General features: G+C 43.4%; 4 protein-coding genes across 8 annotated transcripts; 3 read left to right on the top strand and 1 right to left on the bottom strand.

The window, feature by feature from the left end:
• Positions 1 to 987: 987 nt before the first annotated feature.
• LOC139564284 (neurogenic locus notch homolog protein 1-like) lies at positions 988 to 7396 on the top strand. Of its 4 annotated transcripts, none has more exons than XM_071383678.1 (11): positions 988 to 1324; positions 2157 to 2310; positions 2588 to 2977; positions 3085 to 3311; positions 3524 to 3854; positions 4121 to 4269; positions 4411 to 4484; positions 4598 to 4727; positions 5462 to 5559; positions 5748 to 6079; positions 6195 to 7396. In XM_071383678.1, exons 1-11 carry the CDS (start codon positions 1270 to 1272, stop codon positions 6715 to 6717), a joined length of 2463 nt encoding a protein of 820 aa, XP_071239779.1. In that variant the 5' UTR covers positions 988 to 1269; the 3' UTR covers positions 6718 to 7396. The 4 variants fall into 4 exon arrangements, with proteins under 4 accessions (XP_071239779.1, XP_071239782.1, XP_071239780.1 ...); XM_071383681.1 differs by having other exon boundaries at positions 989 to 1324; positions 2160 to 2310; positions 2645 to 2977; XM_071383679.1 differs by having other exon boundaries at positions 989 to 1324; positions 2160 to 2310.
• Positions 6987 to 14095, bottom strand: LOC139564287 (pre-B-cell leukemia transcription factor 1-like). Its single transcript, XM_071383688.1, has 8 exons — positions 13560 to 14095; positions 12702 to 12775; positions 10784 to 11028; positions 10173 to 10363; positions 9871 to 10006; positions 9614 to 9755; positions 7807 to 7895; positions 6987 to 7633 (listed from the first exon to the last, which is right to left on the bottom strand). Exons 1-8 carry the CDS (start codon positions 13796 to 13798, stop codon positions 7553 to 7555), a joined length of 1197 nt encoding a protein of 398 aa, XP_071239789.1. The 5' UTR covers positions 13799 to 14095; the 3' UTR covers positions 6987 to 7552.
• Positions 12426 to 18427, top strand: LOC139564288 (G-protein-signaling modulator 1-like). The gene is made up of 6 exons (XM_071383689.1): positions 12426 to 12493; positions 14874 to 15379; positions 15720 to 16251; positions 16509 to 16668; positions 17007 to 17233; positions 17809 to 18427. The coding sequence occupies exons 3-6, from the start codon at positions 15742 to 15744 to the stop codon at positions 17947 to 17949; spliced, it is 1038 nt and encodes a 345-aa protein (XP_071239790.1). The 5' UTR covers positions 12426 to 12493; positions 14874 to 15379; positions 15720 to 15741; the 3' UTR covers positions 17950 to 18427.
• A 1484-nt stretch (positions 18428 to 19911) lies between these two features.
• LOC139564286 (deoxyribonuclease-2-alpha-like) lies at positions 19912 to 25258 on the top strand. Of its 2 annotated transcripts, none has more exons than XM_071383687.1 (7): positions 19912 to 20045; positions 20600 to 20697; positions 21000 to 21168; positions 21804 to 21903; positions 22093 to 22257; positions 23941 to 24165; positions 24327 to 25258. In XM_071383687.1, the coding sequence occupies exons 2-7, from the start codon at positions 20600 to 20602 to the stop codon at positions 24743 to 24745; spliced, it is 1176 nt and encodes a 391-aa protein (XP_071239788.1). In that variant the 5' UTR covers positions 19912 to 20045; the 3' UTR covers positions 24746 to 25258. The 2 variants fall into 2 exon arrangements, with proteins under 2 accessions (XP_071239788.1, XP_071239787.1); XM_071383686.1 differs by lacking the exon at positions 19912 to 20045 and adding an exon at positions 20176 to 20268.
• Positions 25259 to 25306: the final 48 nt, after the last annotated feature.

Below are 25306 nucleotides of genomic sequence, written 5' to 3'. Positions count from 1 at the left end.
TTGAAAGGAATCTCATGTAGAACAGCGACATCGTGTGGAAAGCTTGATGACCTACACGATGATAATCATAATCGTTATCACTACTCCATCATCGATACATTATTTTCATGATCATCTATTGCATATTCCCCCTTGACAATGCACAGCAGCCTAATGTTTTATATAGGTTTATATAAACTCATCATATAATTTTTTTTTAAAAACGATTCTAGGTTTTTGCTCAAATAACTCAAATGAAGGTAATGAGTAAGTAGTATGCCTTAGCCTGAAATAGACCCTCGCAAAAAAAATTGAAAAGGCACACAGTCGTTGTTGTACCACCTGCTGTGAGGCTGTTTCTTGGCACAATTGATGAGTCCTGAGGTTAAGGATGAAAGTAGAACCCCCTAGTTTCCTGTTCCTGGATCCATCCTTTCATTTGAGACAGGTGACATAAGGTGCTGCAGTTGTATATGTCTATTTTAAGACCCACCACATTCCTGGAGGTTATTATCTCTTCTTTGAGATTTTGAAATCGTTTTATTTGTAGTTTTCAGTAGATAAGATTATGTCTTTTTTTTTAAATGCAGAGAGCATGCTCCTGCATGGGAGGTAAAAAAGTGACATATGCAGGCCTACTCCTGGGCCTGTATTCATAATGTGACTCAGAGAAGGAGTACTGATTTAGGATCTGTTTAGCCTTTTTTAACGTAATTAAAATGATTGCATGAACAGGGGGGGGGGGGGGCTAGATCGCTACTCCTATTCTGAGATGCTTTATGAATACAGGGCCTGGTTCATTTGAAAGATTACATCCTGAGATATTGAAATCAGTAGAAAAACTGACTGCAGACTCACACAAAGACCACAAACACACACACACACACACACACACACACACACACACACACACACACACACACACACACACACACACACACACACATCCCGCTCCTATTCTTTTCCACACAGTGGCAGGAAGTTGTCCACATATCCGCAGTGCTTCTGAAGAAGAATTGGAGAGAGGGAGGTGGGTGGTAGCAGCACTGGAGGATAGAGTGTACACTTTAGACATAAACTGTTCACACGGTCCAATTGCGAACGCGGTCTTCTCCAGAAGATACCCAGAGAGATACCTCACGACACTTTGGCGGAGTACAGACCTGCCGGACCTGCCATAGCCGGACCAAGGCATTGGACCTAGTAACTGCACTGGTAAAGCTCGGAGGATAGTGAGAGAGAGTAGACTACTGCCGTCTCCATCCTCCTCTCTGGGACCTGCTTCGCCCAATGATGCTGGTGCTGTGGATAGCTGTTCTGTTGGGTTTGAGCAGGTGGTGTCAAGGTGAGTCCATCTTCCAGCTATTATCTTGTTGATATGATGTTCGATACCTGTGGGAGTGAGGTAGAGTCTCTACTAGGTAATCGTCTAAAGAGAGGAAGTCCCACATGGTACGTCCCAGCAACGAAACATACTTTTTTTTTTACATTGATGTTCTCACTTCTATGTTTTATAGATTTCTGAGGATATATCATTAGGAGAAAATCCTGTGACGTACTTGACATATACTGCTCTCACATTCATTCATCGTCACTTTATAAGATGCTGCATGAATGTGTCCCTGATTTAAAGATGTAACTAACCAAAAAGATTGTACTGGATTTCCTTGAATGTTCACTGCTATACAGTACACTATGTCTAATCCCAACTCTCCTGTGTTATGATTTAATTGTCCCTCACACACCTGCCAAGCCTCTCCATTGTCCCACTCCATTACATTCCTCATCGCCAGGGTGATGACCTCCGACCTTCATCCAGTCCCAGCCCACTCCATTTCCTGTTGCTATTCGCCTCTCCTGGAGACTTCCTGTTTGTGTCAGGCCTCCTATTTCCCGTTTCATGGTTCATGCCAAGGACACACCTTTCATAGCCTGCCTGGCCTGCACGGTACCAAGCATTGTTAACAATGAATGCTTGGTGGTGATAGGTACACATAGGCCTACACAATACACAGCTTGAAAATGTAGGTCAAAGCACAGGTTCTTGCGTGATACAGTAATACAGTAGTGTAATTAATGGATGCTTTTATCCAAAGTGATTCAGTTTAAGTTAGTATATTAGTGTCAAGTGGGAATCCAACCTTTGTGTGTGTGTATGTGTGTGATTCCTCCCCAAGTAGCAGCAGCGTCTCCTGGTGGTGACCCCTGGGCCCAGTGTCCATCCAGACAGTGTAAGGCCAAGTTTGGAGATGGGTCATGTGATAAAGAGTGCACTGAGCCTGAGTGTCTGAGGGACGGGTTCGACTGTCTGAGGGACAAAGGACGCTGCAAGTAAGACACTGTAGCAGCAGGGAGATCTGGGCTGCATTTCATTCCAGGAAGATGTTCCATCAACCCTTCCCTTTGTTCACTCTCCTTCATGGATCAAACAGGACTGGATATGTGAAAGCAACATGGTGACTTACTCTTACCCAGTCTTACCCAGTAGTCTCATATTCATGGTGAGGGGAGTGAATAAGAGCAGAGGGGAGAGAACATCTCACTGGAATGAAACGTACCCTGCTCTTTACTCTTTATCACTCTCACGTTCATTTTTGTTTACATCCAGATGTTTCAGCTGGGGTTCACGCTTTCTCTGCATCCCTCCAACTATCCCACCTCTCAGTTCAGGCCACATCCACTACTGCCGAGACCACTATGCCAACTCTTACTGTGACCAGGGCTGTGAAAGCGCTGCCTGTGGCTGGGACGGGAGTGACTGTCACAGGCACCACAGCCCTCTGTGGGCAAAGGGCACCCTGCTCCTGCACACCCATGTCCCCCTGCAACAAGGCACATTTTCCAACAGTTCCCTCCTCTGGGCCCTCAGCACCCTCCTGCAGACGCCCCTTAAATTGCGCGGCATGGTGCCCCTTGACCCCAGCAAGGACCTCTTCACCTTTAATCCCCAGCAGCTCGAAAACCTGCTGGCTCAAGCTTCCTCGGATGACTCAAATGGGTAACGAGAAAGAGATTAGGATTTTGGTTCCCCAAATGTTTTACCTTAACCTAGTCTCTTTTGTTAACATCTCATCAATGTTCTCACTCCCAATCTCTCTGAAACAGCTCTCTCCTATTCCTGCAAGTGGATAACAGGCCGTGCTCCCGTCTTCCTTCTACCTGTTTCCCATACGCCATCGAAGCAGCTAACTTCCTGCGGGCTGCTACGTCGTCGACTCGTGTGTCGGTCCCCTCTCACCCAGAATTAAAGGCCATTATTAGTGTAAGAGGGGTTGGGGAGGAAATAGGAGGGAGAGAGGAGGACCCAGTTGAGGAAAAAGAGGAAACTAATGGTATGTATCCTGTTACATAGTGTGTGTGTGTGTGTGTGTGTGTGTGTGTGTGTGTGTGTGTGTGTGTGTGTGTGTGTGTGTGTGTGTGTGTGTGTGTGTGTGTGTGTGTGTGTGTGTGTGTGTGTGTGTGTGTGTGTGTGTGTGTGTGTGTGTGTGTGTGTGTGTGTGTAAATGAGTACCACCTAATACCTCTGCACCCCTTCTCCGCACAGGAGCAACACCTCCATGGCTATGGGCTGTGATCGGCGTGGCAACGGGCCTGGTACTGGCTTTGGTCTTGATGGTTGTCTTGGCGATCAGAAGGGTGAGACGACGACGAGCGGAGAGGGAGGGAGGAGAGAGGGTTAGGCACAGATGCACTGTCACTGAGAATGACAGCGGAGCCAATGCGGCCAAGGCATGGGCACAGCACACACCCCACCGAGAGCAGAGGGGCAGGACAGGGAGAGAGAAAGACAGGAATGGGATAAAGAAGAAGAAAGCAAAGGAGGCTGAGAAGAAAAGACGCAGAGATCCACTGGGGGAGGATGCCCTTCGACTGCAGTGAGTGAAGATGAAGGAGAAGTTAGAGGATGTTCAGTCTAGTAAATCAACAGTGCTGTGATCAGATAACAGTATGCTTCATTGTAATGGGTTGTATGGCTTTCAGTTGTTTCCATTAGGGTCATTTTAACCTAACTGAACTTTTAATCTGTCTGTAAGATAAAACTGTTCTGCTGGACTACCTCTATTTTACACAATATTAGTAATACTGTAGTCATATCCCAAGCACAAGTACTGCTATTCAGGACATAAACGTATGATTTCAGGCCCTTGAAAAAGGACCTGGATATTGGAAGTGACACTGACTTTACCCAGAGTTCTATGGAGGACATCAACAGGTCCATCTGTGACCATCGAACGCAAGAGCAGAAGCACTACCGCAGCCCCCCGAGCCACCCACAATCACCCACACAAAGTAAAATCACCTCCTGATCATGGTTAACATACTGCATTAATAGGCTTGTAAAATGATTCATGATTCTCTTACATTAATTTGTCACAGAATAGTTTACGGTTTGCACAACATAACTAAGCATGTAACTAAATTGACTTTCAGCTCCACTTTTAGCCCCCCCAAGAGGATGGGAGAGAAATGCTGTCCCGTCGCCACATCACAGAACACCCAATCAAGTGAGTTCCATAAATATTCTACATAAATGTCAATATGTTTATTCACATTTTAGATAACGCTGGTTATTATTTACAGTATTCTATTTTGACAATACCAAACATTATTTTGACAGTCTGGTTCGGTTCAGTGGTGTGGTCCAGACGGGTCAGTTGTCCTGATTCGTGCGGTCCGGAGTGGGCTTGACCGCGTGGTTCTGGAGCTACTACGAGCTGGGGTGCCGGTCAACAACACCGACCACACTGGTATCACTTTACTCTCCCAATTTCCCAATTATATTATTAACCAAAATGTAGGCTAGACGATAAAATAAGTAAACTGAACTTCCCTGTGGAGTGTCATGGGAGGATTATTGTGCAAATATATTTTAAAAATCAATATTACGTGGAACAAATGTCCATAAATGTTATGTAGCTTCCGTAGGTGTAATAACTAGCTTATAAACACACTGCCTCGCATACATATTACTATATTGTATTACTTTGAGGGGTTGAGTAACCAGTGTAACTGACCCCATCTCTCTCTGGTCCTCCCCATGTCGCGTCCCTTTTTGTGTCCCTTCTCTTCTCTTCTGGTAAAACCTCCATGGCTTCCCACTCTTCCTTTCCATTCCTCTCTACAGCACCCCTGCTGCCCCCCTCTCAAACCGATACAGAAGTTAATGTGCCCTAGTGCCCAGGCAGTGTGGATGTACCATTCCTTGCTCTTCTCTCTCTCTCTCTCTCTCTCTCTCTCTCTCTCTCTCTCTCTCTCTCTCACCATCTCTCTCTCTCTCGGGCTGATTCCCTAGGCCCTCACCATCATTTGCATTCTCATTTCCTCCCTTTCAAAATCTCCCTCTTTCCCGTCTTTCACCCTTTGGGCTTGACTCTGTTGTATAATGTTTGTTCACTGGCTGACTTACTCCCTCTCTTTCTGTACTGAACTCCTACCTTCCTTCACTCACCTTCCTCCACTTGAAATGCACTCTCTCTCCCAGGGAGATCAGCCCTCCACTGGGCATCCTCAGTTAACCACCTTTCCTTGACAAGAACCCTCACTCGCTACGGTGCTGCGGTGGACCTACAGGACAACAAGGTACCAAGGCCAGCAGAAGCCTCTGCTTTTATGATTCTTCACGTACTAGTATGAAGATTTAGGAAGAGGAACTTCGAAGAAACTATATTCAGTTGAATCTGTGTAGAATGGTTCAACTTTAAGGTACTCCCATATTATTGCTTCGACACTCCCCTTCTCTGATATATACCACTCCCATTATCTGATAGGGTGAGACTGCTCTGTTCCTCTCCGCCCTCCACGGTTGCTACGACACCGCCCGGTTCCTGCTCCTGAACGGGGCCAATCAGGATCTGTCTGATCGCAGAGGACGCCGGGCACTGGATGTTGCCCGAGAGGGCATGCATCATCAAGTCCTGGAGCTCCTATTGGCTCACAGGGTTCAGAGAGGGCCTATTCCTATGGAGCAAGCCAATGATATGCTGTGGGATGAGCGTGCCTTGCTGTATAGCCAATGGGTGAATTCCCCTGGGCTCCCTGGGAGAAGTGCCTCCTTCTCTGGTGTCATAGGGCATCGGGATATGTCTTCGCCTCCACCAAGGTAAAGTCTTGTGGCATTTGGCACATCTACTCACAATAACATTTAGCAATTTACTAATCTTGGTAAGGCAAATTCATCACTGCTTACTCATATCATCGTACTCTTCTTTTGACAGTGATTGGTCAATGGGCAGAATGCAGTGCCCTTCCCCTCAGAACTGGCGGCCACAGCTCAACCAATCAGTGACCGCATTGGTCACCCCAAGAATCATGGGGCGTCCCCCACGGCCAATCAGCACTCTGCAGGAAGTTACCTCAGAGGACGAAGAGCGTGAAAGGCCCCAGGAAGTCCCGAGAGCAGCGACACCGCACTTCCTGTTACCCCAGCCTGCTCCTCGACAGCGGTCCTTCTCCTGTACCCAGAATGCAATGCAGCGTCACTCCATTTCACAGCAGCCCGAACCGACTTATGTTGCCTTATCAGAGAAAATTGCCAATGAGCCCATAGAAAGAGTGATCGTAGTCCCTCCTACAGATGCTCCCACCAAATCAAATCGTAGATCAATAGTCGATAGTAGCGATAACCCCAACAGGGCGGCGCAAGAGATTGAGACAGCAAGTTTTAAAAAGGCAGACCAGAAAGCCCGAAGTGAGAAGCTAAATAACCACATGCCGGACTCTAAACAAACAGCTTTGTAAAGGAGAGGGCTCTGCTAAAATTACCCCAAATACCATGTCAATCATGTGCTTTTTACATTTTCTGTAACAGGCTCCTTGCCCCTAAATAACAGCAGATTGACAGACGGGATATAAACTCAGTCAATAAATGAGTAACTTCATTTACTCTAAATATCTAAATCAATAAACTATGAAATGATTCATGTGCAATTATTTTTTTCATCTGCCATATTAGGGAGTGACCCGTCTCTCTTATGCTGATATCAACCAATCAAGACAGACCAACTGACTGTGAATACAGAGACTTTATTGTAAAAGAGGTAGAGAGAATACAGGTGTTTTTCACTCACTGTACAGAATGACAGCACTGTTGATATACTCATTCAAACCGTTAATGTAACCAGCACACACACTTCATTCATGATATAGACACACAGACAAACAAGCCCAGTAGAAAAGAGAAAACAAACACACTAAATCTTTGGATTTTCTATATTGCCCCCACATCCTCTAAATGCAACTATATCTGAGCTTTAAATGAAAATCCTAAAATATTTGTAATAACAGCATTAATAATATAGCCTAATAAAACAATGGTAACGCAATTTCCCAAGCCTCTCTGCCTACATACCACAGTAACATATAAAGTAGTGGAAAACAAAAACCCATGATCCCAATACAAAACATCACACACACATACTCAGCTCATACAAACATAATGAACAGTATCATTGGACAGTAAGAAACTGAAAAGACATACAAAAACTGCAGCCAAGTAAGAGTGATATCATTCTTTCAGTCTTTTTCCGTTGTCAATCTTTCCATCTATGTCATCGACCCAAAGGGGGCGGGGCCATCAGTCAGAGTCCCCCGAGTGGTCCTTTCCCGGGGAAGTGGCAGAGGGGGGTGTGTTTTGCCCTTGCCAGTTCCCATTAGTCTGCAAAAGAGAAAAAGACGTGGTGACTTGTAGTGGCATTAACCTACATTAACCCCTCTCCACTCCAATACAACTCATCCCCAAAGTTGTTGTTGTGAATGTGCTCTCAATTAGCTACGAGCTAAAATAAAGATGATATGTAACATGAAGTGAATGAGAGTGAAGTTCCATACTTGTGCTCCCATGTAGACAGGCTGCTCTCCATTCATTGGTGGAACACCCAGGAAAAGGTCTGGTCCAGTGAGTGAGAAGCCCCCCGATCCTGTGGAGGAACAAAAGGGGGGGGATGTCTTTAATAAGGGCTACTAGGCATACAATATCAGCCTGGTCCCAGATTTGATCCTGTGGAGGAACAAAAGGGGGGATGTCTTTAATAAGGGCTACTAGGCATACAATATCAGCCTGGTCCCAGATTTGATCCTGTGGAGGAACAAAAGGGGGGATGTCTTTAATAAGGGCTACTAGGCATACAATATCAGCCTGGTCCCAGATTTTATCCTGTGGAGGAACAAAAGGGGGGATGTCTTTAATAAGGGCTACTAGGCATACAATATCAGCCTGGTCCCAGATCTGATCCTGTGGAGGAACAAAAGGGGGGATGTCTTTAATAAGGGCTACTAGGCATACAATATCAGCCTGGTCCCAGATCTGATCCTGTGGAGGAACAAAAGGGGGGATGTCTTTAATAAGGGCTACTAGGCCTACAATATCAGCCTGGTCCCAGATCTGATCCTGTGGAGGAACAAAAGGGGGGATGTCTTTAATAAGGGCTACTAGGCATACAATATCAGCCTGGTCCCAGATCTGATCCTGTGGAGGAACAAAAGGGGGGATGTCTTTAATAAGGGCTACTAGGCATACAATATCAGCCTGGTCCCAGATCTGATCCTGTGAAGGAACAAAAGGGAGATGTCTTTAATAAGGGCTACTAGGCCTACAATATCAGCCTGGTCCCAGATCTGATCTGATTGTGCTGTAAAGCCGACTTCTATTGTTGGGCAAGGAGTTGGCACGACAGCACAAAAGGCCCAATTCCTAATTAGGAAATTACGCCTTTCTTACGCAGACCTTTCCTACGCACTTCTCAGTAGTTGGTGTTCAGACGTATCTTATTCAGTTGCGTAACGGGCTTTGCAGACATTGTTCCCTTGCATGTGCTGATTAAGCGTAATTCAATCGCTCAAAACCCTCCCACTTGCTGGTCAATAGATTTTCTTGTGGAGTTTTCATTCAACAGGGTTTTCAGCACATTTATTTTAAGCCATCCCTTTAAATATGGTGTACCTTTTAGTTAGAATTTTGTTGACAGACTCAACAGAATATATCAAGAGAATGGGTTCAGAATATTAGGGATCAATCAAAGAAAGCCATCTAAATATATGCATATTTATCTCCGTTTCAGCACCAATTGTTAGAATTAGAATTAGAAAGCTGATAGATTATTTAGGGTTAGGAAAGTATTTAGGAAAAAACAGGTTTGGAGAGCCTTTATGCACGAAAGAAAACGGTTGTTTGATTCATTCTGAAAATCACCAAATTCAGTTTTTATCCAATGGTTATGTTGGAAGATCAGTGTACGTAGAATTATAATAGGGAGAATAGTGTACAATAGTAGACTATACCCTCGTCGATTGCCTGCACTAACCATGGAACTGTGTGATGACACAGCCAAGTATTGTGCCATGCGTTGGGTTCAAACTGTTACAGCTTGGTCTGCTCTCCATTCCATAACGATTTAATTAGCCTAAATGTAGTCATAGGTCTTTGTAGAGGTAGGTTTGGGGAGGGTTAAGAGACCAGAGGTGGCAGAGCGGGTTGGAGTGTAAGGTTGGAGCATAGTCTGAAGGTACGGAGGGGCAGTTCCCCTTGCTGCTCCGTAACACAAAAACACTATCAACCCATCCATTTCTACTACCAATTGAACCATAAATTCAAAACAGTGTGTATCACTAGGCCTGGCTTCCTTTCCTTAGCTCTTACCTGTTGAGTTGGGCGTGTGTGGAGAGTCCTCGTTCTGTGTCGCCACGATGGCTGTCTTCATGGCATAGATGTTGGCCTCCTCTTGGAACTTCCCGATGTTCTTCTTGTAGCGGATTCTCTTGTTGCCAAACCAGTTGCACACCTGTTCAGTTAACGAGCCAGTAAGAGGCTGGTCAATGGAGTCAACTGTATATGGACATATCAATTGGTGAGCTAATAGTAAGTATATGACGCATATACTTATGACGCAAGGTTACCTGAGAGACAGTGATGCTACACTGTTTGGCTAGTTCTTCTTTGGCCTCTTCACTGGGGTAAGGGTTGGCGAGATGGGAGTAGAAATACTCGTTCAGGACTTCCGTCGCCTGCTTGCTGAAGTTACGTCTCTTACGCCTGACAACACAAAGGTGAGTGTGTTGAGAGTGGGCATACAACCCAGGCAGAAGTGTACATTTCTCAACTACAGTAACAACTGATACCTGTATATGAATTGTCATTCACTATCATGGCAAGTTTTAACAGGTGTTGTGTCACCACAATAACAGTGTTACACGCTGACCTGGCGTCGAGGAAGCGGGACCTCAGGATCATGACGGCCTCGCAGGTGCTCTGCTTGAGTTGTGTCTGGATGGAGCTGAACTTGCGGTGGATGATGGCCACCATGCGTTCGATCTCCCGCGGTGACACGGGTCGTGTACGCGACTGCTCCCTCAGCAGGTTCATCACGTGGGTAGTGAACTCACTACAGGCCTACAGGAGACACGGAGAGAGGGGGGAATTGGAGACAGAGATGACAGTCAGTTGGGCTCAAAGGATGGAAGTCAACAGCGGGCCGACACTGTTGACGTCGGTCATTTATGTTCACGTTCAACTATCTCACCTACATTATAACATCACCACATTTTAGTTTACTTCGCTAAAGGGTGTCATTTTCAGTGTGTGCAAAGTGTCAAGTCCCTCCACCTCAAATCAAGTACAGCCACTGACCCCAGCACACATATATGTCAGAGTCAATATGAGTTTGAATCCAGCCCACTGCATTTTGACTCACCCTCCCTCTATCTTCCCCGTCTTTCCAACACTTTACTATCTCTTTAATAAAGCAAAAAACAACACAAAAGGATTCGGACTTCCCCACTGCTTTCCCCCAAAAAAGAAGTAGAAAAGTACCTGGTCATATTTCTCCATCTCAGTGTGATAGATGTTGCGAATCTGGCTCAACTTGCTTTTGTAGTCTGAGTGTTCCAGTGAGCTGTCTGGCGACATCCCTCCAGAGCTGGTGGCTGCGGACACCGCTGCTGCCGCCCCGCCACCTTTCTCCGGCCCGGCCACACCCTCCGCCAGCAGCATGTTGTCCAATCGCACCAGCTGTGGGTCCTGTGAATCTTCCTCTTGAGCATTTCGCATTGATAGGCCTGCAACAAGAAAGTTCTGTCAATCTGATTCATGGTAAATAAGAGTTACAATGTCTCCTATTACACTGAACAAAAATATAAATACAGCATGCAACAATTTCAAAGATATTAATGAGTTACAGTTCATATAAGGTAATCAGTCAATTGAAATAAATGATTTAGGCCCTAATCTATGGATTTCACATGACTGGGAATACAGATACGCATCTGTTGGTCACAGATACCTTCAAAAAAAAAGTAGGGGCTTGGATCGGAAAACTAGTCAGTATCTGGTGACCACCATTTGCCTCATGCAGAGCGACACATCTTCTCACATTGAGTTGATCAGGCTATTTATTGTGGCCTCTGGAATGTTGTCCCACTCCTCTTCAATGGCTGTGCGAAGTTGCTGGATATTGGCGGGAACTGGAACACAGTCGTACATGTAGATCCAGAGCATTCCAAACATGCTCAATGGGTGACATTGTGCAGGTCAAGGAAGAACTGGGACATTTTCAGCTTCCAGGAACTGTGTACAGATCCTTGCGACATGGGGCCTTGCATTATCATGCTGAAACATGAGATGATGGCGCGGGATGAATGGCACGACAATTCATTGCATTCAAATTTCCATAGATAAAATATAATTGTGTTCGTTGTCCGTAGCTTATGCCTGCCCATACCATAATCCCACCGCCACCATAGGGCGCGCAGTTCACAACGCTGACATCAGCAAACCACTCGCCCACACGACACCATACACACTGTCTGCCATCTGCCCGAAACCGGGATTCATCTGTGAAGAGCACACTTCTCCAGCGTGCCATATCCATCGAAGGTGAGCATTTGTGGAGAAATTATTCTGTTGTGCATTCCCACAGTTTCATCACCAGTCCGGCTGGCTGTTCTCAGTCGATCCTGCAGAATCCGGATGGTCTGCTTTGTGAGGCTGCTTGGATGTACAGCCTAATTCTCTAAAACAACATTTGAGGTGGCTTATGGTAGCAACAGCTCTGGTGGACATTCCTGCAGTCAGCATATCAATTGCATGCTACCTAAAAAAAGATATCTGTGGCATTGTGTTGTGTGACATAACTGCACATTTTAGAGTGGCCTTTTATTGTCCCCCGTACAAGGTGCACCTGTGTAATGATCATGCTGTTTAATCAGTTTCTTGATATGTCACACCTGTCAGGTGGATTGATTGTCTTGGTAAATGAGAAATGCTCATTAACAGGGATGTAAACAAATTTGTGCACAAAAAAAGCATATGGAACATTTCTGGGATATTTTATTTCAGCTCATGAAACATGAGACCAACACTTTACATTTACTTTACATTTAAGTCATTTAGCAGACGCTCTTATCCAGAGCGACTTACTTTCAGTGTATATTAAAATATTTTCCCTCTGAGGTACAGACTTGGAGAAGCACTTTGTGGATGAAACAAGTAATGGAAGGCTCATCTTGCAGCAAAATTTGAAAAGTAATCATACACAATACATCTTTGTTGAAAATTGTAAATAGTTAGAGAATTTTCTAACTGTCATCTAACTGCGTGGATCATGCGCAACTCATTATTATTGTGATGGAGCCAACATCTGTTTTCATCACAGATGGTCAGAAACTTTTAAACGAATTAACAACAATTTTTAAATCAAACAATGGGTTTCAATTAGTGAAAATTAACTTACCTGTTTTCTCTTTGATCTCGCATAAGACGCTGAACAAAGCTGGTTTCATTCGATGGCAATTCAATGCGTGTTTTCTGACGGTTGAAAAAAAGATAATTGTTATTATTATTAACTAGCTAATTACATACTGTAGCTGTCTATCTAGTTTATCTACCCAGCTATTTAGCAACGAGCCATTAGCACCAACAATATATTTGTTAAGTTAGCTAGCTCCCTGCTTTCACACGCTTGATATAGCTAGCTAACGTTAACTAGATGACATTCATAACAACAAACATCGGCTCTGTTGTTCGTGACCTTTTGACGAGTTCACTGCAGCCTGCTATGCTAGCGTTAGCTACGCAATGCTATAGCTAGCTAGCAGCAGCTACAATATGTAGCTAATATGTTAACATTTTATTCGTCGAACAAATGTAACATGAAATGGATAATGTCAAGATTATGGCCACAGTGCGTTGATAATATATTGCTATTCATATACATGTAAATATAACCGTTAGTAGTAACACAAAGCAATAGAGCGTAGCTAACTGGCTAGTTTTAGCTTAGCAAGAATTCACCCTCTTCATCGAGTTAGCCACAAAAACTATTTCGGTTTTTATAAATTTCACAACAACAGGCGTGTAAATAGGCCAGGGGAAGAAGTGATAATGATTTAATAAGGCGTGCAAATGGCTTTATCATGAAACAAAGCCAGTTAGCTATCTAACAACGTTGTCTACCCGTTAGCTTATTAAAAAACTTCAAAGTTGAAAAAAAATGAAAACTTCTGAAAACTTTAGCTAACTCTTGGCCATTGAGCAACTTTGCAGTAAGGTGTAGCTAAATCTGAATAAGTTAGAAACAATTATGACTAACTTTGCTTGTGCTTCGTCCAAACTTTGGTCGGTGATGGTCATGATTTGTTGCAATATGTCACCAATGTCTCTGCGGCTTTCATGTCCATTTTCTGCGCCTTCGTGGCCCGTGTCTCCGTCGGAGCGGTGGTGGGAAGATGGATGAACCGAGTTTAGAGGGTGCATACCGGGGTGAGTGCTCAGGCCAAGGCCCCGGCCGTTAGAGGGCCCGTTGCCAGTGAGAGGCTGCTGCTGCAACATCCTGAGCGGCACACAGTGGCGCGGACGAGTAATCACAGTCACACACCCTTCAAAACTCAAACACTAGAGCAGGCCTGCGCTAGAGTCCCCTAGCGATTGACAAAGAAAAAGTATCGAACAAGAATGTTCATGAAATTCGAATTGTCCTCTGGACAGACCCCATAGGCTACTGTACTAGGGATATTCATAGCTATTACTTTTACACTGAGTAAGTCTTCTGAACAATCAGGTAGCTGGATATAACTATAAGGCAACTGTGTGTGTAGGTCTATGTGTATGTGTAAGAGAGAAACAGAAAACGTGAGAAGAGGGGGATCTTTCAATCTGCAAGTAGCCTAATACATTGAGCATTTGCATCCATGATGGGGGAGGGATCATCTTCTGATTTCATGTCAGCTAATTTAATAATGCATCAGCTTCATAATAAGGTCACAGGTCTTTACCAATCAAATCATCAAATATTTATTTTCATCACATTTTATTTGTCACATGCTTCGTGAACAACAGGTGTAGACTAGCAGTGAAATTCTTACTCTCTGGCCCTTCCCAACAATGTAGAGAGAAAAATAGAAAAATAATAACACAATGAATAGATACACCATGAGTAACGATAACTTGGCTAAATACACTGGGTACCAGTACCGAGTTGACATGCAGGGGTACTAGGAGGTAATTGATGTAGATTTACATATAGGTAGGGGTAAAGGGACTAGGCAAGAGGATAGATAATAAGCAATAGCAGCTGTGTATGTGATGATTCAAAAGAGTTTGAGGGTCAGCGTGGCGGATGTGTTGTGGCCCACTCTCACCACATGGGACAATACAGACAATACAAGCACTCCATAATATTAACAGATTTGACAAATGAATGCACAGTGAAAGTTTCATACATCAATGGGTGATACACAGCAGAACACTTTTTAGAACTACAGAATAGTTCAGACAAGTCATATATGAACATACACAAATTAACAATTACCCTCCCCTCTGTTCTCTCACCAAAAATAATCAACATCTCACATCTGACTATATCTCTCTCCCTCTCTCTCACACACTTTGTCTACTTCTCCTTTAGCTGCAAGTCAACAGGAAGTATGCCAAACCACAGTCCCTGTCAGAAAAACAGAGTGCCTGTTTCAACATGTTGCTGTTTCTGACTGTATGCTGTTCTGCTGAAAATGCAACATGAGCAGAGAAAAACTTCATAGTCATTTCCCCCTTTCTGATGTTCATCTCAAATTATGAGTTTTGTCTTTGTTAAAAACAAGGCTATTTGATAACATCGCACCACTTCACTTTTTACAGTAATATTTCATAATGCCATGACGCAGAGAGATAGGGGACAAATACATAGGGGTGGGTTGGGGTAAGAGGAACAGGAAGAGACTAGAGGGCTGACAGGCAGGCAGAGAGAGAGAGAGAGAGAGCGAGGAAGAGCTCGTCACGGTGATATGTGAACCATAACTGATAGCAATTAGTTGTCATGAAGAAAACTGCCATGTGAATCAGTGATGCCATACCTAATCAATGTGGACACAAGAAGATGATGTTTATCAGAAACTGAACTCCAGGAAAACACAGGTACGATAGACTTATTGAGAGCGTGGGTGGGTAAGGTAATGATTGGCAGGCGGGCAAGTACAATCCAAGATAGGAATTCAGTGCCTAAAGAAGTGAGCAGGAAACCAGTCCTGGTTTTTCATAAACACCCCTCTTGAGATTATACCATATTATGCTTACAGGTACAGTGGCCGTTCAGTCTGTGTCACACTAGAAGTCTTCTACATGTGTTGTTGGGAGTTAACATTTTGATGAACTCTATTAGATTACCTAATACATTTTCTTAGAACCAGTTCCACAATCCTCATAATGTACAATAGAACATCAGTTGATATATTTGTCTTATCTAATTTTTTGTCAGGTTTACACTGAGACAGACGTAAATGGATGTTGTCATGGAATACCCAGAGGTCAAAGTTGAAACAGCTGAAGAGGAGCACTTGGAGGATCTAATCATTATTAAGGAGGGAGATGTTGAGAGAGTTGTTGAGGGAGGGATAGAGCCAATAACAGGCAAGAGCAACGATAAAGACTCCAGTGCGGAAGAGGATGCCACTGCCAGACATGGACAGATTGGAAAAACCAACACTGAAAGTGGAGATGGCGATGAAAGAAAAAAGGATAACCATATAAATCAAGCAAAAGGAGAGACTGGGACAGAGGATGGGGTTGAGCACATTAAAGGGATGGATGAATTAGTAATGGATGGACCGAAAATACATGGCAAGAAAGAGGGGATGGCGATGGTGGATGAAACAGAAAAATACAAAACAGCAGAACAAGATTTGGAGACGGACAAACCATCACAAGGATTACAAGTTGGCACAAATAGACATCTTCCCTTTGACCAGTTGCCCAAAGATACGCTGAGCCCAGAGCATGCCACAAAACAGGTTTATAACATTTGCTTTCACAAAAAAAATACAGCAATTTCCCTTGTGCCCACAATAACAATAATTCCGTTATTGGGTTTTCTTTCACATATAGAAAAAGAACAAACAACATTACAGGGGTGGAAGAATGAGGGGTTCATTTTGTGGTTACAGAATTTGTAGGTGTGGAAATGCCAGCTTGTTTGAAATGAGTAGTGATACCCCCCATTTTGAAGTCCTTGATAACGACTACTCTTTCTGCCACCTGTCTTTCACAGGCTCAACGGTTAACCCCTTACTTCCCAGACACGCTGTATGACCTGGTCTTTACTCTGCAAGAAGGAAGACGACTCAATGACCAGCGGTGCTCGTTCAGAGGGAGGAGAAGGTGCCATTCTGAACCCAACACCTACATTCCGGCCCACAGAGCCCACAGAGGTGATAGAATGCGAAAACAACTCCCTGTAATGATAACTAACTAAGTGACTGTGGTAAACATAACAACTGTTGCAATTAGCTTCCCTTGTTTCAACATTGACATGCTGACTCACTTCAAATGACAGAAGGGGAAAAGCTGTAAATAACTGTACGGTACCAACATCCATTGAAGCGCTTCTATCATATAACTGTGGCAGGGACACATATTAGGATGTCTTCTGTACATTAGTAAAATATTGAAATAATATTGCTTGAATAATTAACTAGGACACTAAATGAACTAGGCCACTAAATGTAGCATGTCTCCACTCTCTTTTCTCCCCTTCCATTTCCAACAGTGCATTTCTCCTCAATGACCTCGCTGCAGAAAGATGAGTTCTTTGACTTGGTGGCTACTTCGCAAGGCCGTCGGCTTGACGACCAGCGGGTGGAACTACATGACACCCCACCCCCTAAGCCGAAAGCCAATAAGAAGAGGAGCAGCGTAAAAGATACAAAGCCTAAAAAGTCTGCTCCAATTGCAGTGCAGAACGAGGACTTGTACAATATGATTCTCATCTCGCAAGTAAGTAACTGTAATCACCCAAGCTGCCAATAGTCAATTTGACCAAAACATTATTTTGTTCTTGTCATAAGCAAAATATCATGTAGGCATCATGTCATATGGTGTTACGTTAATATCATGTTACAGTGCTACATTGGCATAACAGATGAAGGATCTTCATTTTCCTGCGCTCCAGGAAATGCAATGACTTTGTGCTTTACATAAATGAACGGAAAACCCGCACTAACATAGTTATATTAACAGTATTTCCCTTTTCAAGTAGCTTAATTTGGGCCAGTTTATAGCCTAACCACCGATCATGCAACATCATAGACTAAACATTCAAATGCTGTTGCTGAAGGATTATTTTACTGCAACAATACTGATCAAATGAATATCCTACATCTGTATGTCATGTGCTGTAACATGGGCATTGGGTATTATGTTGTAGGGTGTAACAACATATCATGTCATATGGTGTATAAGCATCAAGTTATGTGATGTTACGTAGGTGTAATGTTTCGTCTCCGTACCTCAGGTCCAGTGTAAAATAGGCATCAAACCATGTGGTGTTTCTGACTGTCTCTGTACTTCAGGCCCAGGGTAGGCTGGAGGAGCAGCGCAGTGTGGCCCCAGGGCCTATGGATGACGAGGACTTCTTTTCGTTACTGCTGAGTGTCCAGGGAGGACGCATGGAGGACCAGAGGACTGAGTTGCCTGGGATTCTGGGAACCTGAGAGATACACATGCTGTAGAGATGGGCTCAAATTGCTCAGAGCATGTGGTGTAGCCCTATAGAGCAATGGCTTTTGCTTCTTATTCACCTGGCCAGACCAGGCATGACCATTATGTTATGTTATGGTCTGAGTTAACAGTATCATCTGTATCGATGACTGCATCAGTAATTTAATAAAAAAATAGTATGTGAATAATAGAGGCTTCATTTCAGTTGCATAATGCTGTAGAGACTAATTCCAATGTTTGTTGTATGATATTAAGCTTACAGAGTGGGCAGATTTGGATGTGGACTGCACAATAATTTTGATGAAATTCAAAATGCCCCTACGCTTTGGGGTGCTTTAAATGTGTTTATTGCAATTTGAGGAAATAAGTTTTGCTCACCACAGCAGTGAACGAGTATGAATGAGAGTGTTTGTGTTTCCATGTTATATTTGAATTCAGCTCCTCACGAGAATAAAATAAGCGTTAAATGTTTGACCTGCATCAAGAGTGTTTCTAGTTGTTCCCCGAGAAGGCTTACGATAAAGTGCCTCAGCCTTTGTCTACTGGACCCCACAGAGATATTGAGGGCCAATGCAAGGGCCAACACAGCATCAAAAGCCTGGGGGCCTCCAGGAAGCCTGCAGTCTTGTCAGACTCCAGTCCACTCCAACTGAGACGGCAACTTTCAGAGGAAGTCTTGAACTGTCTATGCAGGGAAGGTGGTAAGTTATGAGGAAGAATACTTATTATGGCAGTTCCTCAAAGTGTGATTCAACATTCAAAAGGCACTCGCACATTTGAGCTCTCTTTATTGCAGGTTGAATACGATCAGAAAAAATAACAAACCTGCACACTGCTGACGAAGGCATTGAGGCCAATATGTAAAGCTTATTAAAGAGCAGTGATAATAGCAAGAGCAGTGAAAAGTTATCATATCATATGACAATTGGCTGCTCGAAGGTCAAAATGCTAAGTATGCTCTGTGCAACACAAGGAACTTGAAGTGGAGTACTTTCTTTAACTTTCTTTAGCCTTCTAGCTGTCACGCTCGTCGTAATAAATAGACCAAGGCGCAGCGTGAGTAGAGTTCCACATATTTTTAATAAACCGAAACTCAGACACACACACACACACACACACACACACACACACACACAGACACACACACACACACACACACACACACACACACACACACACACACACACACACACACACACGAACGAACGAACGAACGAAACGTGCCGCTACTGTTGTGCACTCTGGCAACTAAATGTTAATGTTAAGATCCCACGAATAACCATGGGGAAATGGCTACCTAAATATGATCCCCAATCAGAGACAAAGATAAACAGCTGCCTCTGATTGGGAACCATATCAGGCCACCATAGACATACAAATTCACCTAGATGACCCAACCAAGTCACTATCACGCCCCAACCAACACAGAGAATAACAGCTTACTATGGTCAGGGCATGACATCTAGACTTTCTTTACAATTGTTAAAAACAAAGTCCCAAAGACAGAGAAACTGTTTTGATGGGATATGAGGTTGAGGTTCTCAATCCCAGGCAATTTGCCATAACCACTCAATATTCATTACTCAATTGTCAAACGAAAGATATCTGCCTTTACATTACAGTGTTGCAATGCACTAGTGCTGTTTACAGAAATCTATTTTTCAGAGACAACTAGGCTGTTAGGCTAGCCTATATGTGCTGTGGATTAATTTTCCACACCACAGTGGAAATGTATCAACTCCATCCCTTAACTGTTCAACCATTGTTGACAACAGTAAGGAAAACACACTTGTTCATTAAATATGTATCATACGTTTGCGGCTTGCTTTATGGTCATATATGCTCTGATTCCATTTAAATTAATAGATTTTCCCCATGTGTAAAAGGCAGAAGGGTCCATCTGGTCCAGGGCGTTAATTAATGCTCCACTTCATTAACTCGTGACCAAAAGCCCGCCCTGTGACATCATACTTCAAAACAAGGATGCATCTCAAATATAGAAATGGAATAGTTCGCCACAATCAAAGATCACGTGGATACGGAAAAGCTGTAGAATCAGCGCCCTTGTCAAATTCTTATCTACTCAAAGGTAGGCTAAGTGTTGATGTAGAAATTAGACTTTTCAATCAACGTTACAGTGGGGCACATTGGGCATAGGCTATAGCAGGGGTATTCAACTCTTTCTTACCCTACGAGGTCCGGAGCCTGCTGGGTTTCTGTTCTAGCTGATCATTATGTGCGCAGACCTGGGTCTGAATCAGTCCCTCCTGATTATAGGGGAACAAAGAAAACGCAGTAGAACTGGCTTCGAGGTCTGATTTTGAGGAGGCTATAAATTTCGTTTGCATGGGTTATGCTTCATCCTAATTGATTCTAAAGCAGTTGACAAATCAATTAGATATCAAATCAATGAAAAATCGGATACTTTTTGTTAGTTTAATTCTGATACATTGTTACAACATTGTAACATAATTTTAACATCGACTGTCGGCTACTGTTGCAGTTTGTAATGCATCGCTGCGTTCTCTTCTTGTTCTAAAGCCACCCCTTTTCCATTTTAGTCAACACATGTTGAAGTTGTCATTTTGGCAATAGTTTTTCACAGTTCCTAAAAGTATTTTGACCTCGTTGCTTTCCCTTCAGATGTTGTCACTTGTTGTCCTGATGATCCTGTTTCAACCAGAAGAGGGAGGCTCCTCACCTATCTCCTGTTACAATGATCAAGGGGAAGCTGTTGACTGGTGAGAAAACGGTTCTGGGCAGACTGAAGATTGAGCTGATATGACCTCCTTCTTCCCTTAGGTCTGTTAGCTACTTAGTCACAGACAGTGTGCATAGCAAGGTATGGGGTGGCAGGTAGCCTAGTGGTTAGAGCATTGGGCTGCTAACCAAAAGGTTGGAAGATCGAATCCCTGAGCTGACACAGTAAAAATCTTTTGTTCTGCCCCATTGTCAATAAGATTTTGTTCTTAACTGACTTGCCTGGTTAAATTAAAAAAAATATGCTAAAACAACACTAAAACAATCAAATACTTTCTCTCAGGTTCTATCTCTACAAACTCCCCCATGTTGATCGTGAATTTCCCAATGATGGACAGAGTTATCTACTGATGGACAAAGGCAGCGAGGGATGGACGGATGGAAACGTGTTGGTGAATGACAGCACTGGAGCCCTGGGGAGGACAGTGGGCCAGCTGTATGAACAGGGGAAGGTCTGGTTCCTTCTATTATTAATATCAGACCACATTTGAATGAACTGTGAAACGTAAAGGGAAAATCCACTCAAAAACTATTTTTTTTTAAATGACAAATTATGAGTTGTCTGTTGATACAGGCCCAAAATGTTTTTTCATGATGATGTGGCCGGTGACACTTTGTTTCTTGGAAGTTAAATATCTTGAAACTTGACTGCTGACATGCAAACCATTTTGGGACTGTATCAACAGTGGACTAATTAAAAAAATACCAAAAGATAGTTTTTGAGTGGATTTTCCCTTTAAGTTTCACTTGCAACACATAGCAGTATTTACCACTGCTGAGGATTTATTTTTGGAAGCTGGCCCCTCCCTTTTTTTGTGACAGTGGAATGAGACAGAATGACACAAAAATCAAAATGTGGATCTATAATTTTTTGGTGGGTTGTTTCTTTCACTGTCTAATTTTCACTAAGGTGGAATTGGAGCTTTCTTTTTACCCAGACAGCCATGATAAATAAATACAGCATATGACATGTTATCAAAGAACAAACACTATTGGCGCTATAAACCTTGTTTGTTTCTGAGTTTAGAGTGTGCAATATGCATGAAAGTGTATATCTTCTGATAAGTGTGTGTACTTTCTTTTGCAGAATGATGACATTGCATACATCCTGTACAATGACCAGAGACCACCCGAGGAGGGAGAAAAAGGATTTGGTTTCCTTAGTAGCCGAGGTGGCCACACTAAAGGTCAGGACAGTATAAACCTCAGCTGTATAGTGTATACAGGCATCACATTATAATGTTAATCTCAGCACCCAGGCCTCTGGCCAGCTACTCCATTTGTAGCATGTTAATGTTTTTGTCTGACGAGAGTATGTACTGTTGTGAAATGACTCAGCTTTCAATGAGTGTGTTATCTCCCTCTCTCCATCTCAGGTGTTGTCTTATTGGACAAGACACAGGGCTATTGGTTGGTCCACAGCACCCCTCATTTCCCCCCTGTAAAGGAAATAGGGCAATATTCCTACCCAGGTAGTGGTGTACAGAACGGACAGAACTTCATCTGTGTGACCTACCCACTGGAACGCTTTCAGGCCATTGGTGAGACTGTAATCCTGTAAAAGTCATTTGGAATACTATAAGTTTACCTTAGAATTCTGAAAAAGTATCTTGGATTACCCACCCTGTTATAATGCATGAAACTGTGAATTGTTTCATGAAGACACAAATGTGTTCTATTTCATGCGACTGTTTCATGCTGAGACAGACTGTCTGTGCGTACAACCCGAGCCGACAAGGTGGAAAATCTGTTGACGTGCCCTTGAGCAAGGCACTTAACCCTAATTTTCTCCAGGGGTGCCGTACTACTATTGCGGACCCTACAAACTAAGTGCTATGTCATCACTGAAAAACCTGCATGCAATGAACTTAAAAAATGACAATTAACTCATTATTACGCAACAGTTAATAAAGCCACATTAATGTTGACAAAACAATTGTGAACCAAAAATAACATTTGCAAAAACAATTTAGGTCATTAGCATTTTAGCATATTGTAGTAGCAAGTGCCACTACAACCTGGCTAGCAAATGGTGCTGTTACCATAGTGACAGATAGGGTTATCCTCTATGGCACTGTAACCATAGAGACCATACTCCTCCCGCTGTGCGATGTTTGCTCTGTAAGTTTCATGTCTCTCGTGGAGTTATACTGAACAAAAATATAAACACAACATGCAACATGTCTGGTGAGTATGCAGGCCATGGAAGAACTGGGACATTTTCAGCTTCCAGGAATTGTTTACAGATCCTTGTGACATGGGGCCGTGCATTATCATGCTGAAACATGAGGTGATGGCGGCGGATGAATGGCATGACAATGGGCCTCAGGATCTCATGGTAGCTCTGTGCATTCAAATTGCCATTGTTAAAATGCAATTGTGTTTGTTGTCCGTAGTTAATGCCTGCCTATACCATAACCCCACCGCCACCATGGGACACTATGTTCACAACGTTGACATCAGCAAACCGCTCGCACACACAACGCCATACATGTGGTTTGCAGTTGTCAGGCCGGTTGGACATACTGCCAAATTCTCTAAAATTACGTTGGATGCAGCTTATGGTAGAGAAATGAACATTCAGTTATCTGGCAACAGCTTTGGTGGACATTCCTGCAGTCAGCATGCCAATTGCACGCACCCTCAAAACTTGAGACATTTATGGCATTGTGTTGTGTGACAAAAGAGAGGCATTTTATTGTCCCCAGCACAAGGTGCACCTGTGTAATGACCGTGCTGTTTAATCAGATTCTTAAAATGCCACACCTGTAAGGTGGATGGATTATCTTGGCAAGGGAGAAATGCTCACTAACAGGGATGTAAACAAATTTGTGCACAAAATTTGAGATTGAAAAAGCTTTTTGTGCGTATGGAACATTTCTGGGGTCTTTTATTTCAGCTCATGAAACATGGGACCAACACTTTATGTGTTGCGTATATATTTTTGTTCAGCTTAAGATGAGTGTCATTAATTAAGATAGTACTTGTCTTGGAACTTGGTGCCTATTTTTTATTTAACCTTTATTTAACTAGGAAAGTCAGTTAAGAACAAATTCTTATTTACAATGACGGCCTACCCCGGCCAAACCCGGACGACGCTATTGAATCAGACAGACAGACAGATTGATCAGTCAATTCATCATTATTTGCTTTACTTTTGACACAATTCATTGATTGAAATGTTTGAAGTGTTCAGTTGACAGGTATTATGTTTTAAATTGCAGGAGAGCAGTTGCAGATCAACCAGCCCAATGTGTATGACTGTGGTGTCCCTGCTTCCTTGGCCTCTCTGGTGCCCGCACTGGCTGATGTCTGTAACAACAGCCAAGGGCAGATGGCCTATAGCAGCTTACCGCACACCCAACCTGCATCCAATCGCAGTGTGCCTCTCACCTCATTGGGTGGAACCGAGTTCATCAGCTTTGCCAAGGGGAGATCATTCAATAATGGTAAGGAACAATTTTGAAACTATTCATTTGTCATTTTTTGTACTGTTGAAGTGTTGTTTCATGGTAAGAATGACTATTCATGTCATTACCGTTTTGTAGTTGTGAATGACCCAACATTTAACCACAATATCCCCATTTCCCCTCCTCCTGTCTCCCTTTAGATCTGTACCACTCCTGGGTGGCTCCCTCCCTCCAGTCAGACCTCCTAGTCCAGTTCTGGATCCGCTCCACTGGCATCCTGCCCTCTGACTGCTCCCTGGGCTGGAAGGTCCTGGACATCCAGGTTATCTCCCCAGGTGGGAGGGTCACCTTCAAGGCCTCCAATGACCACTCCAAGTGGGCCGTGAGTACCACCGGGGGTGGGTTGGATGGAGCTGCTGGCTGGGTGTGTGTGGGCGACATCAACCGCAACGAGGCTGAGGAGAAGAGAGGGGGCGGGACAGTGTGTCTGCAGGACGCCACGGTGTGGAAGGCCTATCGGACAGCGGCGCTGGAGTGTGAGATGTGCGAGGGAGGGACCAGCGGGTGTGATGTGGACGTAGAGGATGCAAGGCACTACCAGGGAGATATGAATCCGTAAGCATCAGTGTGGCAGCAGTGTAAAGTTACTAGTATGCACACAGTTCACTGAGCAGCTAGGTTTATTAGCATTATTGAGCTCCGTGAACAAGGTACCCCATAGAATGTTGATTAATAAGCATCAAATACATTTTTTTTATGGCAGTTTTGGAGTGTTTCATAAATTGCCATGAATAGAAACATACTTGAAAGGGAAGTGGCACTCCTATAATCAATGAGCATTTTGATACATTATATGTAGTTCTATAAGTTGCTAATGACTGTAGGCAATGTTGATTGTGATCTCAGGTATGTTTTTTGACATTTTATATGAGTCTGTTTTCAATCTTTTTTATGTGACAAATGATTTAAAAAAATGATTGTTAAAGTATGTGTAATGTTTTTTCTTTAATTCTCTTTTACTTTTTAGTCAAACGTTTGGTGACTTTTTCAGCTTTTAGCTTGAAACAGGCAAAGATACTGACTGTCTTCTGTCCAAATAAAGAAAGTACTGTTGTTGCGGGGTGCACAAATATTTTGCATAATGTTCTTCATAAAACTTCCTCATCCACCAACAAGCTAG

The sequence above is a fragment of the Salvelinus alpinus genome, chromosome 35, assembly GCF_045679555.1.
Source record: "Salvelinus alpinus chromosome 35, SLU_Salpinus.1, whole genome shotgun sequence".
In the NCBI taxonomy this organism is placed as follows: domain Eukaryota; kingdom Metazoa; phylum Chordata; class Actinopteri; order Salmoniformes; family Salmonidae; genus Salvelinus; species Salvelinus alpinus.
Note: the sequence above shows the minus strand (reverse complement) of the source record. Positions and strands in the feature narration are given on the sequence as shown.